This window comes from Convolutriloba macropyga, chromosome 11, assembly GCF_964194025.1.
Source record: "Convolutriloba macropyga chromosome 11, txConMacr16.3, whole genome shotgun sequence".
NCBI classification, from domain to species: Eukaryota; Metazoa; Xenacoelomorpha; order Acoela; family Convolutidae; genus Convolutriloba; species Convolutriloba macropyga.
In genome coordinates, this window is record NC_134478.1 from 10,395,673 (window position 1) to 10,412,499 (window position 16,827).

The 16,827-nt window shown below is 35.4% G+C and overlaps 1 protein-coding gene and 1 non-coding gene across 5 annotated transcripts in view; one reads left to right on the top strand and one right to left on the bottom strand.

Moving 5' to 3' along the window:
- Positions 1 to 16,827, top strand: part of LOC142349591 (dynein axonemal intermediate chain 7 homolog) — a 149,006-nt gene that overhangs the window by 102,972 nt on the left and 29,207 nt on the right. For all 4 annotated transcript variants that reach the window (XM_075401271.1, XM_075401268.1, XM_075401269.1 and 1 more), the window contains 3 exons: positions 11,221 to 11,415; positions 11,719 to 11,940; positions 13,688 to 13,945. In XM_075401271.1, coding sequence (XP_075257386.1) covers positions 11,221 to 11,415; positions 11,719 to 11,940; positions 13,688 to 13,945 — 675 coding nt within the window. The remainder of the gene's footprint in view (positions 1 to 11,220; positions 11,416 to 11,718; positions 11,941 to 13,687; positions 13,946 to 16,827) is intronic.
- Positions 6,728 to 6,809, bottom strand: Trnal-cag (transfer RNA leucine (anticodon CAG)). Its single transcript has one exon. It is a non-coding gene; the product is annotated as a tRNA-Leu (tRNA).

A 16,827-nucleotide genomic window follows, 5' to 3' on the forward strand; every position in this document is an offset into this window, starting at 1 on the left:
AGGAGCACGCGCAGCTGTCCAAACACCGAGTTCTGGTAGGAGAGTTCCATTTAGACAACAAGTCAAAACAAATGGACCAACAGTCACCTGAAAACACATTTTTGATCTGAAAAACTTGATTGAAATAACTCAGCCTTGATTTCCAAAGACGAATAAAGACAAATATATATGACATAAACACAATAAAATAAACAACAAATCACATATCTGCTGATCACTTGAAAACTTTTATATAACTACTGGCTTTTAACATATAAATTTTACATAAATCAGTTACCAAGATCGAACTAAATGAAAATGAAATTTTATATAATGACTTTCATAATTTCTATTATTTTTCAAAGGGAACAGTTTTCCATCAGTCTTCCAAAATCATACTGGCCGAAAAATTTGTGAATGTTAAATTTCTTTTACCATTCCCCGAATACAACTTTACAACGAGAAAATCACTTCACGAAATGCTGCAAACACTGACAAATATGTGGAAAATTAATTCATCATTACGCCCCCTAGATTTTTCAACAAAATGCAACACTACAGCTGATCCTTTTAACCTAAATTGGATGCTAGAAAAACTCGAAAAAGAAATAAACGAGACGAAAAACGAGGTAGAGCAAGTACGGGAAGAAAGTGCATCTTTTCTAAAAAAACAGATGCTTATCGTGAAAGAGAAAAACGCGCAGCCCACGTAGGAGCAGCTATTTTGGCAGGAATTGGCCTTTTGGTGGCGGAATCCTACTAGGGAACAGCGACTGTGGAATAACAGGATTATTTGGTAACTGTCAAGAAAGTGGAAGAAAAAATGCAGAAAACATTGACCGACTCAATCGTTTTACCTCAACACTGACGGACTCTGTCGTCGAGTTTGAAGAGAATACAAACGAAAAATTTTTCATTGTCTCGAATGAGTTAAGCGAAATCAGGAAAGCACAAAAGGAGATGAACAAAAATCAGGAGAAAAACTGGAAAATTGTGCAAGAGCAATTTGTTGTTTTTGAGAAAAATTTCCACATACTCCGCGAATGTACCCAGATGCTATTCTCCAATCAACAACTCAATTTCAATTTCGATACAGTCTTTTCTTTCTACCCTTTATGCAGACACAAAAAGTTACAGAGCAGCTCTATATGCGTACAAAGTAATTTTACTCAGCTCAATTCCTGTTTCACTCAGTAACAGACTACCAATGTCTCTTGTACCACGTGAGTCACTCAGGGCGGTACTTGACTCTGTCTACAATAGCCAGAAGGACGCATCTGACAGGCTAACCTTAGCGATTCCAATGCAGGACCTTCTGTCCTATTACGATGCAAAATTATTAAGAGAAGTTTCAACAGTCAAACAAGGTTTTTTTTAACACTCTCGATCCCTCTTTCTTCTAGTCAAACAGCGTTCAACGTCTACAGAGCACATATTATACCAATGCCACACCTGGATACTTCAGATGCTCTGCAATTGGTGACAGAAGGCCCATATCTAGCTATTTCTGAAGATTCCATGGAGTCCACAACATTAACGGAAGAACAATTTAACAACTGCTTAGGTTCATCAAACTATCGAATTTGTACTCAAGCTATGGCAACACAACTCGCTCAATCGCATGCTTGGCGACCTTATATTTCCACAACCCATTGACAGCGTTAACTGTTTGTGATACAGAAAAAGTAATGCTACCAACACCGGAACAAGCGACCAACTTAGGATACGGAATTTGGTTAATAAAGTCAGCATCTGATGCATTTTACCTTAGAGAATACAGCCTTTCAGACGAAAACATTCCTCAGAGAAGGGAACATCCAGGATGTCACGTCTGTATTATTACTTTAGAATGTGGAACGCAACTCATCAGTAAAAATATCAAAATTCGACCGGATCTGGAAACTTGTGATCAAATTCAGGCACAGCGAATACAAGTCCAATTACCGAGACCTCTACAGCATCTTCTTTCAGGACTGCCATACATTTCTGACTTGCCGTATTTTGATTCAAAAACTGACGCAAATATTATATTGATGAAAAAATTAAAATTCAAAACAGAACTTTCCACAATTCCACTTCATTCTGATCCACAACAACTCATGAAGATAGCTGAACCAATTGCTCATAAAATGCAGCTCCTGAAACCAGCTCTGACAGAAAAACTCAACACTCATGTCCCTTTTAAGCTCTCTCTAATGTTAAATCTCTTTGTATTCATAGGAAATCTACTTCTACACACTCGTGTGCTGTATTTATACCATCGATTTCGCATTATTCGAAAATTAACTCCACGCTTCCCTAAATTTGGCCAAGAAAAACATCCAGTTAAGCCCGTCGTCTCTACTACACTCGACAAAAACACGCTTCAGAGCAACGCACATGTATGGCGTAACAAATTTGTAGTTTTATCAGAAACCCAAATTGATGAATGGTGCGATCGTTCAGAATGCCCGAAAACTCAAAAATCCCGAAAATTGAATATTACTTTTCGACAATCAAAAGCTGAGACAAAAAACATACAACGAAGACGATTCAGTGCCGCTAGCGGATGTAACTAGCAAATTATAAAACTGAGTTAATTGATTAAATGGATAGCGCTTCTAAAAAATTTCTTTCATAAATTTTTTTTCAATTTGTCAGGTAGTGCGACATACCTAAATTATATTTAGATGTCAAAAGCTCAAACTATCTATTGTTTAGTTCAACTTGTTTACCTTAGTAACCTTCACATTAATATATTTGTTTGCTATATTGTACACACAAAATTTGAAATCCTTGATAATTAGAATGATCTAAAGTATATTTTAATGATTTGAATATTAACCTCGAATTGTAACCCTTTATGATATAAAACCTCTTTAGAATGTTTAAAATTTCAATGAAAAACAAATTTGATGTAAATATCAGGAAGAAATCTGTATAATCACAAGACCGAGATTGCTAGTGAAAACCAGTATCTTAAATTCATTATTGCAAAACTGTTTCTTAAACCAAGACTGTAGACTTGCGCATCGAAGATAAGACCGCTAAACATCAATCACACTTCGAGATAAGATAAAACGTGTTTTGGGAAAATCTAAATTTCAAAGATATTTGCAACAAAGATATCTAACAGAAAAGTATCACAAGCGCCCCTTATGCAACGAACGTTCGCGTTTTTACCCAGTTCTGTATTAGGCCCAAAACTTTGTCACACTTAACGCACAATTGCTCGGCTAATTTTCACTAAGAGTTGAAAAAGACGCTGAAAGCTGCAAGTGCACACTGTTTTTTTCAAATAGATTCCAAGAATTCTGCGTGTTTCTATCCTATCATATTTTGCCAGCACGACATGAAAGATTCAGCTTCCTGCAGACGTACCTGATCAAAATAGACTCTCCGGTTCTTGGTGTTCTTGGTGTTGTGCAGTTTTAAGAGTACTCGTTATAGAATGATGTTAATATACGCCCGCATATTCTCAGCTGGCTATTATAGTGGATTATTTGCAATCCACAGTGTTTAGATTGCATTGGTGCGCTGTCTTAAATATCTTTTAACATTTTTTTAATTAGATAGTTTAGATTGATTAGATTGGTGATTTTAAAGAGCGAAAAAAGCTAATAGGCTCGAGGAGAGATTTTTTCCAATTTCGAAAAAACTTTAAAAGTGGAGTGAGAATTTTTTTGAACGAAGATGAGGGGAATTTTTGAGAAATCAGGTTTGGCTGCATACTTTTTTTTGCAAAAAATTGAAAAACTTGAAAGTCAACATGTTCAATTGAAGGAGAGGAGATTAAATTACATATACAAGAGCGTTAAACAAGCAAAGATTGTGTAGGGGTTTGCAACACTCCTTTCGACCCGACTGATGGAAGATATGTTCTGAGAAACACTTTGAGTTTTTGAATGATTTTCTCGGATTTAATTTATCTGAAATTAGAATTAAGGCTTGGCATGCTCTGCCTGGAACTGAGGGCACAGGATTTTTTGCTTCGGTTATTTTCGAAGTTGTTTATTTCAAGGAAAAAGTTTTGGTTTTTGGTTGTCGACAAAAACTGAAACAAAAGGAGAATCACATTAATGGGAGAAATGTTATCGTCAATGAACGATTGCAGAAGCGTCATTAAAAGTATTTGTCATTTCAATGAAGAATTGTAGAGTATGAAAAAGTGATAACTCAACATCATATGTGCCTGTGAACCACATTCAAGATCTACAAAATGCTGACGCTAGGGCCATTAAAAATGTATATGAGCGAGCGAAAATCAACGCTTGAATCTGATGTCGACAATAGCACTGGTAAAAGTTAAAACAAGTCAGCCGATACTCAGCAATTGGGCAAAAACTGAAGATAAAGTAGACAACAGAAAGCAAAATGCCTACGAATAATGATTTTTTTTTCTTATTCATCCTTAACTTCCAATTATAAAGTTTGTTGTTTCATGATTAATGTCAATTTGAGGCACTGCATCAGTTTCCCCAATCTGATCATTTAAATTGTTTTAATGGAGAAGAGAAACACTATTCTATTGCTTTCTTAGAAGCTCTTTTTATGCGCAGCTGAAAGCTGCAGTTCTTATTATTTTGTCTCTTCGTTTTCAGTTCGATAAACCATGTCTTTTTTCAATATTGGTAGGGTTCTCTTCATTCGATATACACATGAGCTAAACTTTCTTTGTCGGGTAGACAGTTTCCTTATCTCTGTTTTTTAAAATTCCTGAAGGCATTCGATATTGGCGCAAAAAAAATTTTCAAAACATTAGATCAATACCTAAATTTTTTAGGAATTTATTTGTAATAGTATCAGCATTAGCATAAACCTATATTAATAATTTAACTAAAACAGCTCGATGACACTTGCGACATAAAGTGTTTCGAAATACATAGTTATCAGAAAATAATTGCATGTTAGGGAGAGACGAAAAATTTGGGTTGGGACCTATTTTGCAACAATATATCAAATCGCATAAAGGATCCAGCAACAGAAAAAGGTTGTCATGTGTTTTTAACTGTCTAATTAAAATTCTAAATAGGACTGATGTGGTGAACGTGATTTGTCATGCAGCAAAGTAATAGCTTGAAAAAGTATCTCAGCACAAGAGAAACAATTGACAGCACTAGGGAAACAACCACCAGTAAAAGGAGCTTTGATGTAGCATACTGTAGTCATAGCATTGAAACATCTATCGTTAAGACTGCTTTCTGGGATCATTACACTTCATTTAAATGCTAATTATAAACTAAATTTGGATACAGTACACCCCCCACTTTGTGACTTAACGTTTCGTCGATTTTGACAAACTCTAATTTTTACCGTAATCACTTTTTGGATAAAATTCTTGAAGAACGTCATGGTACTTATTATTTAAATGCGGACTCTATAAGGCTTCATTCGCGCGTGCAAGCTACAATAGAATGAGTTTATTCCGAATAAAGTTTTTGAAAAGGCAAACTTCCGACAAAGTGTGTTTGATGACGTAGTTAAGAAATTTGGCTTCATTGCAAAATGTCATCCATCAAACTTTTTAACGTGACAAAATTGAGTCATTTAAGCTCAGCAGCAGTACAATCAGATGAACAAGTTACGCAAATTGGTTGAAAAAAATTAAATGTTATCAAAGCAAATTTAATTCAAACGCAAAGAAAAGTACTAAAAGCTTCTTTAGGGCAGTTCGTGAAGTTCGCGAAACTCAAAATCCTTCTTAGGCATTGAAAAGAGCTCTGCAGAACTGTTCAATGACTTTATGCGTCTTTAAGTTGACATCTAATTGTATAATTCAAAACCAAAAAATTCAATGGAACTGAAATGCCAATGGTATTGAATTTCCTGAATGAAAAGATTGTGTCAGAAATCATCTGGAATTTGTCGGAAAAATTTGTCACAATTTCAGTAATTTAGATTAAAAAAACAATAATAAGAATTGGCCTGTTCCGGTGCTGACAGTACTTTTATTGACTCTATCAGAATCCTATTGATGAACTGTCAGATTTGAGTGCTGTGTTTGTGTTGATTGAATTTCAGATCTTTAGAATCTGAAACCAATTGAATTTATTTTGTTCGATTTGATTAGTTTTTAAGCAGACGTGTTTTAATATAGATTTGTCTATCACAATGTTGCAAACACACTAAATAAACTTTAGGTAAACTGTTATTAAGGTAAAGTTATGGTACCGTTTACCTTAACTTTACCATAAATTGAGTTAAGATAACAAAAAGTTTACCTTAACCTTATTAAGGAAAAATTACCTCAACTTGCCTGAACTTTTTTTTGTTACATTCTGCAGTATGCAGTTGCATTTTTAGTAAAATTAAGCTTGCTAAAAGTAAGTTTGTCTTGAGAAAAAGAAATCTGATGCTAAAGATTCCAAAAAATCTACTTTGTGAAAGTCTTTAAACAAGTGAGGGTAAAGGTTATCAAAGGCGCTTCGATTTAAAATCAACTCATAATTGTTTTTCTAATATACAGTGAGCGAAAAGAGGTCCAAATATTGATTCCTGATTCAGGTTTTTTGGGGCCCAACTTAAGGCTAGGATACCATATGCTATTTGGTTTGGTATTTTTTATGTTTCTCCTGTGATCGAAGTTTTAGTGCCTAAAGAAAAATATCAAAATATATTTACGATTTTTGAAAGGACAACGAGTCATCTCGTATTTTTTATCACTTTAATTGGAGCTAACAATATATCTTTGGAATGCATAATAATGTGTTTCATGTCATGACTGGTTTAAAACATGCAAGAGTATACAAATTGAGAAAACCTGAAAACTTGACAGGAGTGGGATTCGAACCCACGCATCCGAAGATACTGCGACCTGAACGCAGCGCCTTAGACCGCTCGGCCATCCTGCCTTTGCAATGATTGAAGGAATTAGAATCAATAGAGATTTTCTTGAATGATTCGTAACTTTAATGAGCACAATTTCGGGCTAACAAATTAGGGTAAAGGGGATTAAAGGCGCTTTTTGGTATAAAATCAACTCATAAAAATTTTCCTATATACAATGAGCGAACATAGGCCCAGTTTTACATAGCTTCTTAGTTTTACATAGTTATACACAGTTTTGCAAGTTTCTGGCTAAATGCTGACCAATAAGGCAAAATTAGCTCTCGGCTGATAGCACTTCCTCCGAAATTAGCCGGTCAAATTTAATCAATTATGTTTACAGCATCAATTGCAAAAATGACGTCCTTAGGAACTTTATTATTTGGTTGATTAAATTGAAAATCATTAAAATGGTTTACGGTAAAGTAATCAGTTTTCAGTTTTAAAGTTTTCTCATTTTTCCTGTAATGGAGCATCAGTATTGGGCAGAGGTCCAAATTAGTTCGCATAATAGTAGGCAACAAACCTATCGGGCAGCAATGTTGATGTCAACAATGAAAGGCCCGACTGCACTAGGTGTGTGTATACGTAACTTAACTTACACCTTCTAGTAAATTTCAACCTGCATCTTAAACAATGCTTGTATAGATTGTTTAATTGCTCGTGAACGAAGTTCATAGCAATTATTGTAAACGTGTGTGTCTTTTTTATGCAAAATTTTCGCTTGACAATTTTGACTTTTCGAGTGACTTCTACGCCCTTGACTTTTTGCGTTTCGCGTGATCCAAAATGTATATAATAATTCTAACTCGAATGCTATACCACCATGTTTAAGCGCCTATCTTCCAATGTTTTAAAAGTCCTTAAACATGCAGCCTAGCATTTTGCATGCATTTCTTTTGCCTGTGATGCGCAATGGTTAATAGCGCTCAAAGCTACACATATGCGTGTGTTCTGTGGCTTTCTTTTCTCACTTCTTCATTTGTTTCCAACTTTCTTTGCTCACTTTTTCAATTGTTTCTCACTTTCTCTTCTCACTTTAATTTTCTTTCTTTTTTACTTTGTTTTCTCACTTTTTTCCTCCTTTTCTCACTTTTCGTCCTGCCTTTGCAATGATTGAAGGAATTAGAATCAATAGAGATTTTCTTGAATGGTTCGTAACTTTAATGAGCACATTTTCGGGCTAACTATTTAGGGTAAAGGGGATTAAAGGCGCTTTTTGGTATAAAATCAACACATAAATATTTTCCTATATACAATGAGCGAACATAGGCCCAGTTTTACATAGCTTCTTAGTTTTACATAGTTATACACAGTTTTGCAAGTTTCTGGCTTAATGCTGGCCAATAAGGCAAAATTAGTTCTGGGCTGATAGCACTTTTTCCGAATTTAGCCGTTCAAATTTAATCAATTATGTTTACAGCATCAATTGCAAAAATGACGTCCTTAGGAACTTTATTATTTGGTTGATTAAATTGAAAATCATTAAAATTGTTTACGGTAAAGTAATCAGTTTTCAGTTTTAAAATTTTCTCATTTTTCCTGTAATGGAGCATCAGTATTGGGCAGAGGTCCAAATTAGTTCGCATATTAGTAGGCAACAAACCTATCGGGCAGCAATGTTGATGTCAACAATGAAAGGCCCGACTGCACTAGGTGTGTGTATACGTAACTTAACTTACACCTTCTAGTAAATTTCAACCTGCATCTTAAACAATGCTTGTATAGATTGTTTAATTGCTCGTGAACGAAGTTCATAGCAATTATTGTAAACGTGTGTGTCTTTTTTATGCAAAATTTTTGCTTGACAATTTTGACTTTTCGAGTGACTTCTACGCCCTTGTTGCGTTTCGCGTGATCCAAAATGTATATAATAATTCTAACTCGAATGCTATACCACCATGTTTAAGCGCCTATCTTCACATGTTTTAAAAGTCCTTAAACATGCAGCCTAGCATTTTGCATGCATTTCTTTTGCCTGTGATGCGCAATGGTTAACAGCGCTCATATCTACACATGTGCGTGTGTTCTATGGCTTTCTTTTCTCACTTCTTCATTTGTTTCCAACTTTCTTTGCTCACTTTTTCTTCTCTCACTTTCTTTTCGCAATGTCTCGCTTTCTTTGCTTTCTCGCTTTCTTTTTTCACTTTCCTTTCTCGATTTCTTTTAACTTTCTTATCTCACTTTCTTCTCTCACTTTATTTCTTCAATTTCTTCTCTCACTTTCTTCTCACTTTATTTTCTTACTTTCTTTTCTCACTTTCTTTCCTCTTTCTTTTCTCTTTCTTTTCTCACTTTTTTTATCACTTTTTTCTCGCTTTCTTTTCACTTTCTTTTCTCTCTTCTCTCACTTTCGTTTCTCACTTTTTTTCCTTGTTTTCTTTTTTCACTTTCTTTTCTGAATTTTTTTTTCACTTGCTTTTCTCGTTTTAAATTCTTAGTTTTTTTCTCACCTTCTTTTCTCACTTTTTTCCTCATTTTATTTCCTCGCTTTCTCCCTATCTTTTATCACTTTCTCTCCTCACTTTTTAATTTTTCTCACTTTCCTTTCTCACTTTCTTTGCGCAATTTCTTATCTCTCCTTTCTCGTTTTCTTTTCTCACTTTCCTTTCTCGGTTTCTTCTAGCTGTCTTATATCACTTTTTTTGCTCACTTTCTTTCCTCAATTTCCTCTCTCACTTTCTTCTCACTTTATTTTCTAACTTTTTTCTCACTTTCTTTCCTCTTTCTTTTCTCTCTTTTTTCTTGCTTTCTTTTCACTTTCGTTTCTCTCTTCTCTCACTTTTGTTTCTCACTTTTTTTCCTTATTTTCTTTTCTCACTTCCTTCTCTCAATTTATTTTTTTCACTTGCTTTTCTCGTTTTAAATTCTTAGTTTTTTTCTCACCTTCTTTCCCACTTTTTTTCTCATTTTATTTCCTCGCTTTCTCCCTATTCTTCGCTTTATATTTCCTCGCTTTCTCACTTTCTTCTTTCACTTTCTTTGCGCAATTTCTCATCTCTCCTTTCTCGCTTTCTTTTTTCTCTTTCCTTTCTGGGTTTCTTCTAGCTTTCTTTTCTCACTTTCTCTCCTTTTCTTTCTCGCTTTCTTTTTTCAATTTCTTTCTAACTTTCACCTCTCTCTTTCTTTCTCACTTTTTTTTCAATTTTTTTTCTCGCTTTCTTCAAATTTTCTTTTCTTTCTTTCTTTTCTCTTTGTTTTCTCACTTTTTCTCATTTTCCTTTTTCACTTTTTTCTTTTTTCACTTTCTTTTCTAATTTAATTTCTCAATTTATTTTCTCGCTTTTTCCTCAATTTAGTTTCACTTTCTTTTCTCGCTTTCTTTTCTCTCTTTATTTTCGCACTTTGTTTTCTCACTTTTTCTCACTTTCTTTTCGCTTCTGTTTTTCTGACTTTTTTCTGTCATTGTTTTCTCTGTCTTGTGTTTTTTTTTCGTTTTTTCTTTGTTTTATCTCTTTCACTCTTTTGTTTTTTGTCTTTCCTGTTTTTTTGCCTTCCTTTTCCCTCTTATTTTTTCTGCTGTACCATTTTTCTCTCTCTTTTCTATCTTTTGTCTTTTGCATTTTGTAGCTCCTCACCTTCGCATGTTTTACCGCACCTTAAAGATGCAGCTTAACATGCGCTCCTTAAATATGCAAGATAGCAAAGCCAATTAAATCTTTGACCAAAAAATTGGTGGTACTTGGGGTAATATAAACCGAGCACATCGGTAACGTAACATACCTATGGCTGTTGGACGAGGGGCATGGGTTAGAGCCCGAGGTGGTACCAAAAAAATCTCAATTTTAAACCTATTCTTTTAATTGACTTTCTTGTGATGCTTTTGCGGGCCTTCTAGTTCTCTCTCAATCACAATTTCAAGTAGCTGAATTCAATTGGCGGCAATTCAATACTAAAAGTCAAATGAAAAGTTCGCCGAAATTAGTGCCATTTTTTACTTTAAATCTTAATAGTGGTATATGTTAACCTCTAATGTGGTTATTTGAAGCCCACTATTGAACTTTTTAGTCGCATTTAGGCTCCCCCCTTCCCCCCCCCCCCGACTAAAGCAGGCTGCAATTTATTAGAGCTCCCACTTGTCGTTCGAGAGCAATTCTTCCGACGTTTAGTCGGTTATGTTTTTAAGCGGTACGTCCGCACTGAATGTAATACATAACTGGTTCGATATTGTTTTCGTCGAAATTTTTTGCGAGGGCACAAAGAGGTTCTTTCCCATTATAGTCCCGCCCCAAACCTTATTGATCAGATAACCTATAGTCCTCCAATCATTGTAATTATACCACAATGGGGGGCTATAATTTCGTGTGGGGGGCTATAATGGAAAAGATCCCACAAAAATATAGCTGATCTGAACACGCGGTTTTGTTATCTGATTAGCTAAACCTCAAACGTTGTATAATTCAAACTCTTGTAACACGTAATTCTTGTGCTTTACAGATGGCGAAGGTAAGCCAGACATGAAATCTGGGACGGATGCTGAGGAAGAGGATGTTCCACCTGTAGATCCATACGCAGGTGATGATACAGTGATCAATCTGCACCAGTGGGCTCCCATCTATGGAGTATTGTACATTGACCTTTTATCCGTGCCTCCACAACCCATCACTGCCAACGGGTGGATCATGAAGCAAGGTGGGTGAAGCCGCGAGGGCTTCCGAAAAACCCACCCAGTTTTTAATAATAGAGAAAAGCACCCCAAGGTTGAACGCGCCCAGGGGAGTACGCCCCACTAGACTCGTAAAGAGCAAAGATCCCACTAGACACCGCTCAGCTCCTTGAGTACAGTTCGCTACGTTGTTGGTTACGTTTACCCGGGCTGAAATAAACCAATGGGTCAAAAATACCATCTAATGCATTTTTTTGGTAGAATTAATGCGTTTTTTGTGACTACTCAGTCGGCTACGTTGCCTGTTTTAAACAATGGAATTATTTCAGTTGTTGCTAAGAAGCTTCAGCGTATTGACTTCAAAGACTACACTGAGATGGACATTCAGGCCAGTCAGACGGGACAAGGTGCCGGTGCAGCCGGGGGATCCATGAGTCCAGATATGACGTCAGCAGTGGGAGGGGGTCCAACAGAATCAAACATTGGAGGTGCTGATGGTCAATCAGTACCGCCTCCGCAGAACGAAGCAGAAGCCAGCTCTGTCGGACAAGGTTTAAATAGATTTCAGCAATGTCAGGATTAAATTACTATCTCAATATAACGGCTGATCACCCCTTGATTGGGATGGCTCAGTTTTTATACCGCTTAGTTTATTGAGTGTTAAGTTTTTAGGGTTAGTTTTTGTAAAGAGTTATTTGCAAAAATTTTCCCGAAATTAATCGCTATTAAGGATTTCTCAGCAAGGGTCCAACCCAAGAAAAGTTGGTTGGAAGCAAAAAAATCGTATTGTTTTACAGTGTTATTGCAGTACATTGTAGAATTTAAGATTCAGCTGAGGTGGCTCGGGGGCCTTAGCCTCTAAATTCCAACAAGTTTTGAAAATAATTCATAAGACTTGTTTTTCTCTAAGTTAGCCCTCTAGGCGACTTTAATTCTCTTAAAGACCTTCTGCCTTAACTAACTTATAAAGATAAACGGGCACAATCCTATACTTAGAAAAAGTTAGCTTACACCACCTAACTTCTAGTACTTATGCCTACTGAGAAGATTATATCAAGAACAAGCCGAAATCTAACTACGAACTCTCTGCCTTACCAACAGAAAGGAGAGACTTCACTTACAAAATTAAATTGAAAAGAAGCTCTGAAAATCTACAAAAATCAAGCGGTATATATACTCCGCAAAAGTAAATAATAGAGATATAATTAAGTCCGATTTTTTTTAATAATCTAATCTTATGCGAAAAGAGTCCCAAAAAATTACATGGTTGAATTTAATTTACCCCCAATTTGGTAAGTAACCTCTTATTTGAGCTGAGAAATCTTAAGTTTCATTAAAGGTTCTAAATCCGTTCAGTTTAGAGAAAGTCAGAACTGTCATCGCTAATCAAAATCAATATTTGTTCAATAAAACGCTGATACAGTTTTAACTTACTTAGCTATTATTCTTTTATTATAATTTAATTCGAAACTCATGACAAATAACCCAAGGTTATTACTTTGCTATAATTTCTTAAGTTTTCTTAATTTTCTTAAGATATCTTAAGATAGAAATTCCATTTCTACAAACATAATGATTGATCCAATAAAAACATCGTTGTAGCATTCACGACTAAAATAAAGAGTTTTGTCTGACTAAAATAAAGAAATTTTTTGATAAGAAAGAATTTATTCTGTTCACGTGAGTCATTTTGAAATCAGGTGTTCATTTTCTCTCAATCAAAGTTTGCAGCATTTTCGAACTTTTTATGCAGACTTTTTCATGCCATTTTGTTCTAGAATATTTCAACTTTTCAGCCATTCGACTTTTCAAGTGACTTTTTCACGCTTGACTTCTCGTTTTGTGTGAGCTAAATTTGCCATTCAGAGCTAACTTCGCCATTCCAAAAGAAGCGCTAGCATATCTGAGCTAGCTCTGATGGAAAAGACAACTTTATGACTATTTAAGTGCGCTCCAACGAAGTGTGAGGCAAAAATTGTAGACGTATGCGTTTTTTATGCTTGACAGTTTAATTTTGGGCTCTCTCGTTTTTTAATTGATCTCTCATTAACAATTTTATCCAGCTCAACTTAACTGGCGACAGGTTAGTACTAAAAATCAAGCGAAAAGTGTCAAAATTGGTTATTTTTTTTCACTCTTAATTAAAGTTAAATTTCAGTGGTGATATAAAGTTAGAGAGTCCTCAAATACCCTCTAATAACATCTTTTGAAGCGCCTTCGTGAACTTAACCCGATTAGGGCATTGGGGAAAACGGAATTATGGGTCAATATTTCTGTACCCTTGTGAAATCGTTTAAGGTGCACCTGGCAATGATTCAGTGACTGCGGCCTCTGTTTCCCAATCAGTAATGGGGGGCCAGAGTGGAACCGCTTCCAAACACCAGGCAAATGTAGCCGGAGGTGCTGGTGGGAGTAAAGAGAACTCGACTGTGAAGATCCTTTTCAAACTGCCGGATTCTGTGTGTATTCCGGAGATGGAGATCCAAGTTGGGAGGTGGAATGAAGATAAAAAGTGTTGGAAAATTGACGGGATCTCTGATGTGGCTTACGATAAGGGTCAGTACAGCAACTTTACTTAGCATGGTTTTGAATTATTTTGACCTTTGTTCACAATATGCAGAAACCGGAATATAATGATTAAGTTGAGCTTTTTTGTATTCATTTGCGTTTCATTTGCTTTAAAAATGTTTTAACCGAGTTTTTGCTCGATCAACACAAGAAAGTACCCGTTAATAGACAAATAGGAGCCTTCAAATCCTATTTTTACCTATGAAAATGAACAGCCACAATTTGAAGATTACTATATTAATAACAATGCTGATTAATTTATTTAACATTTTAGAGCATGTAGATATCTAACCTTAGGGTTTTAGTCTGAGTAATTTACATGTTTCAAAAAAAATCTAGCGTCTTCTGAAGTTTAAAAACTTTTCTAGACAATCAGTATTTTCTTTGAAAAGTTCAAATTTGTTGTTGCCTACTAAATCCAGTTCTACTTAAGAGTAGTAAAGGAAAGTGACTAGAACCTCAACGGGGGGGGGGGGGACGGACAATTTTTGCAATGCACATCTACAACGGGGTGGGACACTTTATAGGTTGCAAAAATTGTCCCTCTCCTTTTTTGACCAAAAATGGAAAACTTTTCGGTTGATTTTAACTTTGTTCAATTTGTTTACAAGCTTGACCCAGTTTTTGTTACGACTAACTGTTTGCTGCGGGGTCTGTTTGTTTGTTTAGAACAGTGATATAAATTAAGCACTGCTATTGCTTGGACAATTTTTGGAACGCCCGTCTACAACGGGGTGGGACACTTTATAGGTTGCAAAAACTGTCCCCCTCCTTTTTTGACCAAAAATGGAAAACTTTTCGGTTGATTTTAAATTTGTTCAATTTGTTTACAAGCTTGACCCAGTTTTTGTTACGACTAACTGTTTGCTGCGGGGTCTGTTTGTTTGTTTAGAACAGTGATATAAATTAAGCACTGCTATTGCTCGGACAATTTTTGGAACGCCCGTCTACAACGGGGTGGGACACTTTATAGGTTGCAAAAATTGTCCCCCTCCTTTTTTGACCAAAAATGGAAAACTTTTCGGTTGATTTTAACTTTGTTCAATTTGTTTACAAGCTTGACCCAGTTTTTGTTACGACTAACTGTTTGCTGCGGGGTCTGTTTGTTTGTTTAGAACAGTGACATAAATTAAGCACTGCTATTGCTTGGACAATTTTTGGAACGCCCGTCTACTACGGGGTGGGACACTTCCAAAAATTTTATAGATTGCAAAAACTGTCCCCCCCTTTTTGACCGAAAATGGAAAACTTTTCGGTTGATTTTAACTTTGTTCAATTTGTTTACAAGCTTGACCCAGTTTTTGTTACGACTAACTGTTTGCTGCGTGGTCTGTTTTTTTGTTTAGAACAGTGATATAAATTAAGCACTGCTATTGCTTGGACAATTTTTGGAACGCCCGTCTACAACGGGGTGGGACACTTTATAGGTTGCAAAAACTGTCCCCCTCCTTTTTTGACCAAAAATGGAAAACTTTTCGGTTGATTTTAACTTTGTTCAATTTGTTTACAAGCTTGACCCAGTTTTTGTTACGATTAACTGTTTGCTGCGGGGTCTGTTTGTTTGTTTAGAGCAGTGACATAAATTAAGCACTGCTATTGCTTGGACAATTTTTGGAACGCCCGTCTACTACGGGGTGGGACACTTCCAAAAATTTTATAGATTGCAAAAATTGTCCCCCCCTTCTTGACCGAAAATGGAAAACTTTTCGGTTGATTTTAACTTTGTTAAATTTGTTTACAAGCTTGACCCAGTTTTTGTTACGACTAACTGTTTGCTGCGGGGTCTGTTTGTTTGTTTAGAACAGTGATATAAATTAAGCACTGCTATTGCTTGGAAAATTTTTGGAACTCCCGTCTACTACGGGGTGGGACACTTCCAAAAATTTTATAGATTGCAAAAATTGCCCCCCCCCCCCTTTTTTGACCGAAAATGGAAAAGTTTTCGGTTGATTTTAACTTTGTTCAATTTGTTTACAAGCTTGACCCAGTTTTTGTTACGACTAACTGTTTGCTGCGGGGTCTGTTTGCTGCGGGGTCTGTTTGTTTGTTTAGAACAGTGATATAAATTAAGCACTGCTATTGCTAGCATTGCGATTACATGTTTTGTGTATGATAAAAGTATTCAGATCCAGTTTTTCATATTTGAGAATTTACCGCTAATGGGCGTCGACACTTGCAAAAAATTTTGAAAAATGGGGTCGAAAAATTTTTTTTGCGTTTTTTCGGCTTTAATCAACGTAAAAATGTTTGAAACATGTTTTTTGATTAAAAAAGTTGTCGGAAAAAATTTTTTCAAAAAATGAAATTTTTACCCTATAGGAGATCAGAACTTGTAAAAAGTTTTTGAAAAATGGGGTCGAAAAATTTTTTTGCGTTTTTTCGGCTTTAATCAATGTGAAATTGTGTGAAACATGTTTTTTGAGTAAAAAAAAGTTGTCGGAAAATTTTTTTCAAAAATTGAAGTTTTTACCCTATAGGAGATCAGAACTTGTAAAAATTTTTGAAAAATGAGGTCGAAAAATTTTTTTGCGTTTTTTCGGCTTTAATCAATGTGAAATTGTGTGAAACATGTTTTTTCAGTAAAAAAAAGTTGTCGGAAAAAATTTTTTCAAAAAATGAAATTTTTACCCTATAGGAGATCAGAACTTGTAAAAAATTTTGAAAAATGGGGTCGAAAAATTTTTTTGCGTTTTTTCGGCTTTAATCAATGTGAAATTGTGTGAAACATGTTTTTTGAGTAAAAAAAGTTGTCGGAAAAAATTTGTTCAAAAATTGAAATTTTTGCCCTATAGGGGGGACAAAAACTTGTAAAAATTTTTGAAAAACGGGGTCAAAAATTTTTTTCGTGTTTTTTTGGTTTGAATCAATGC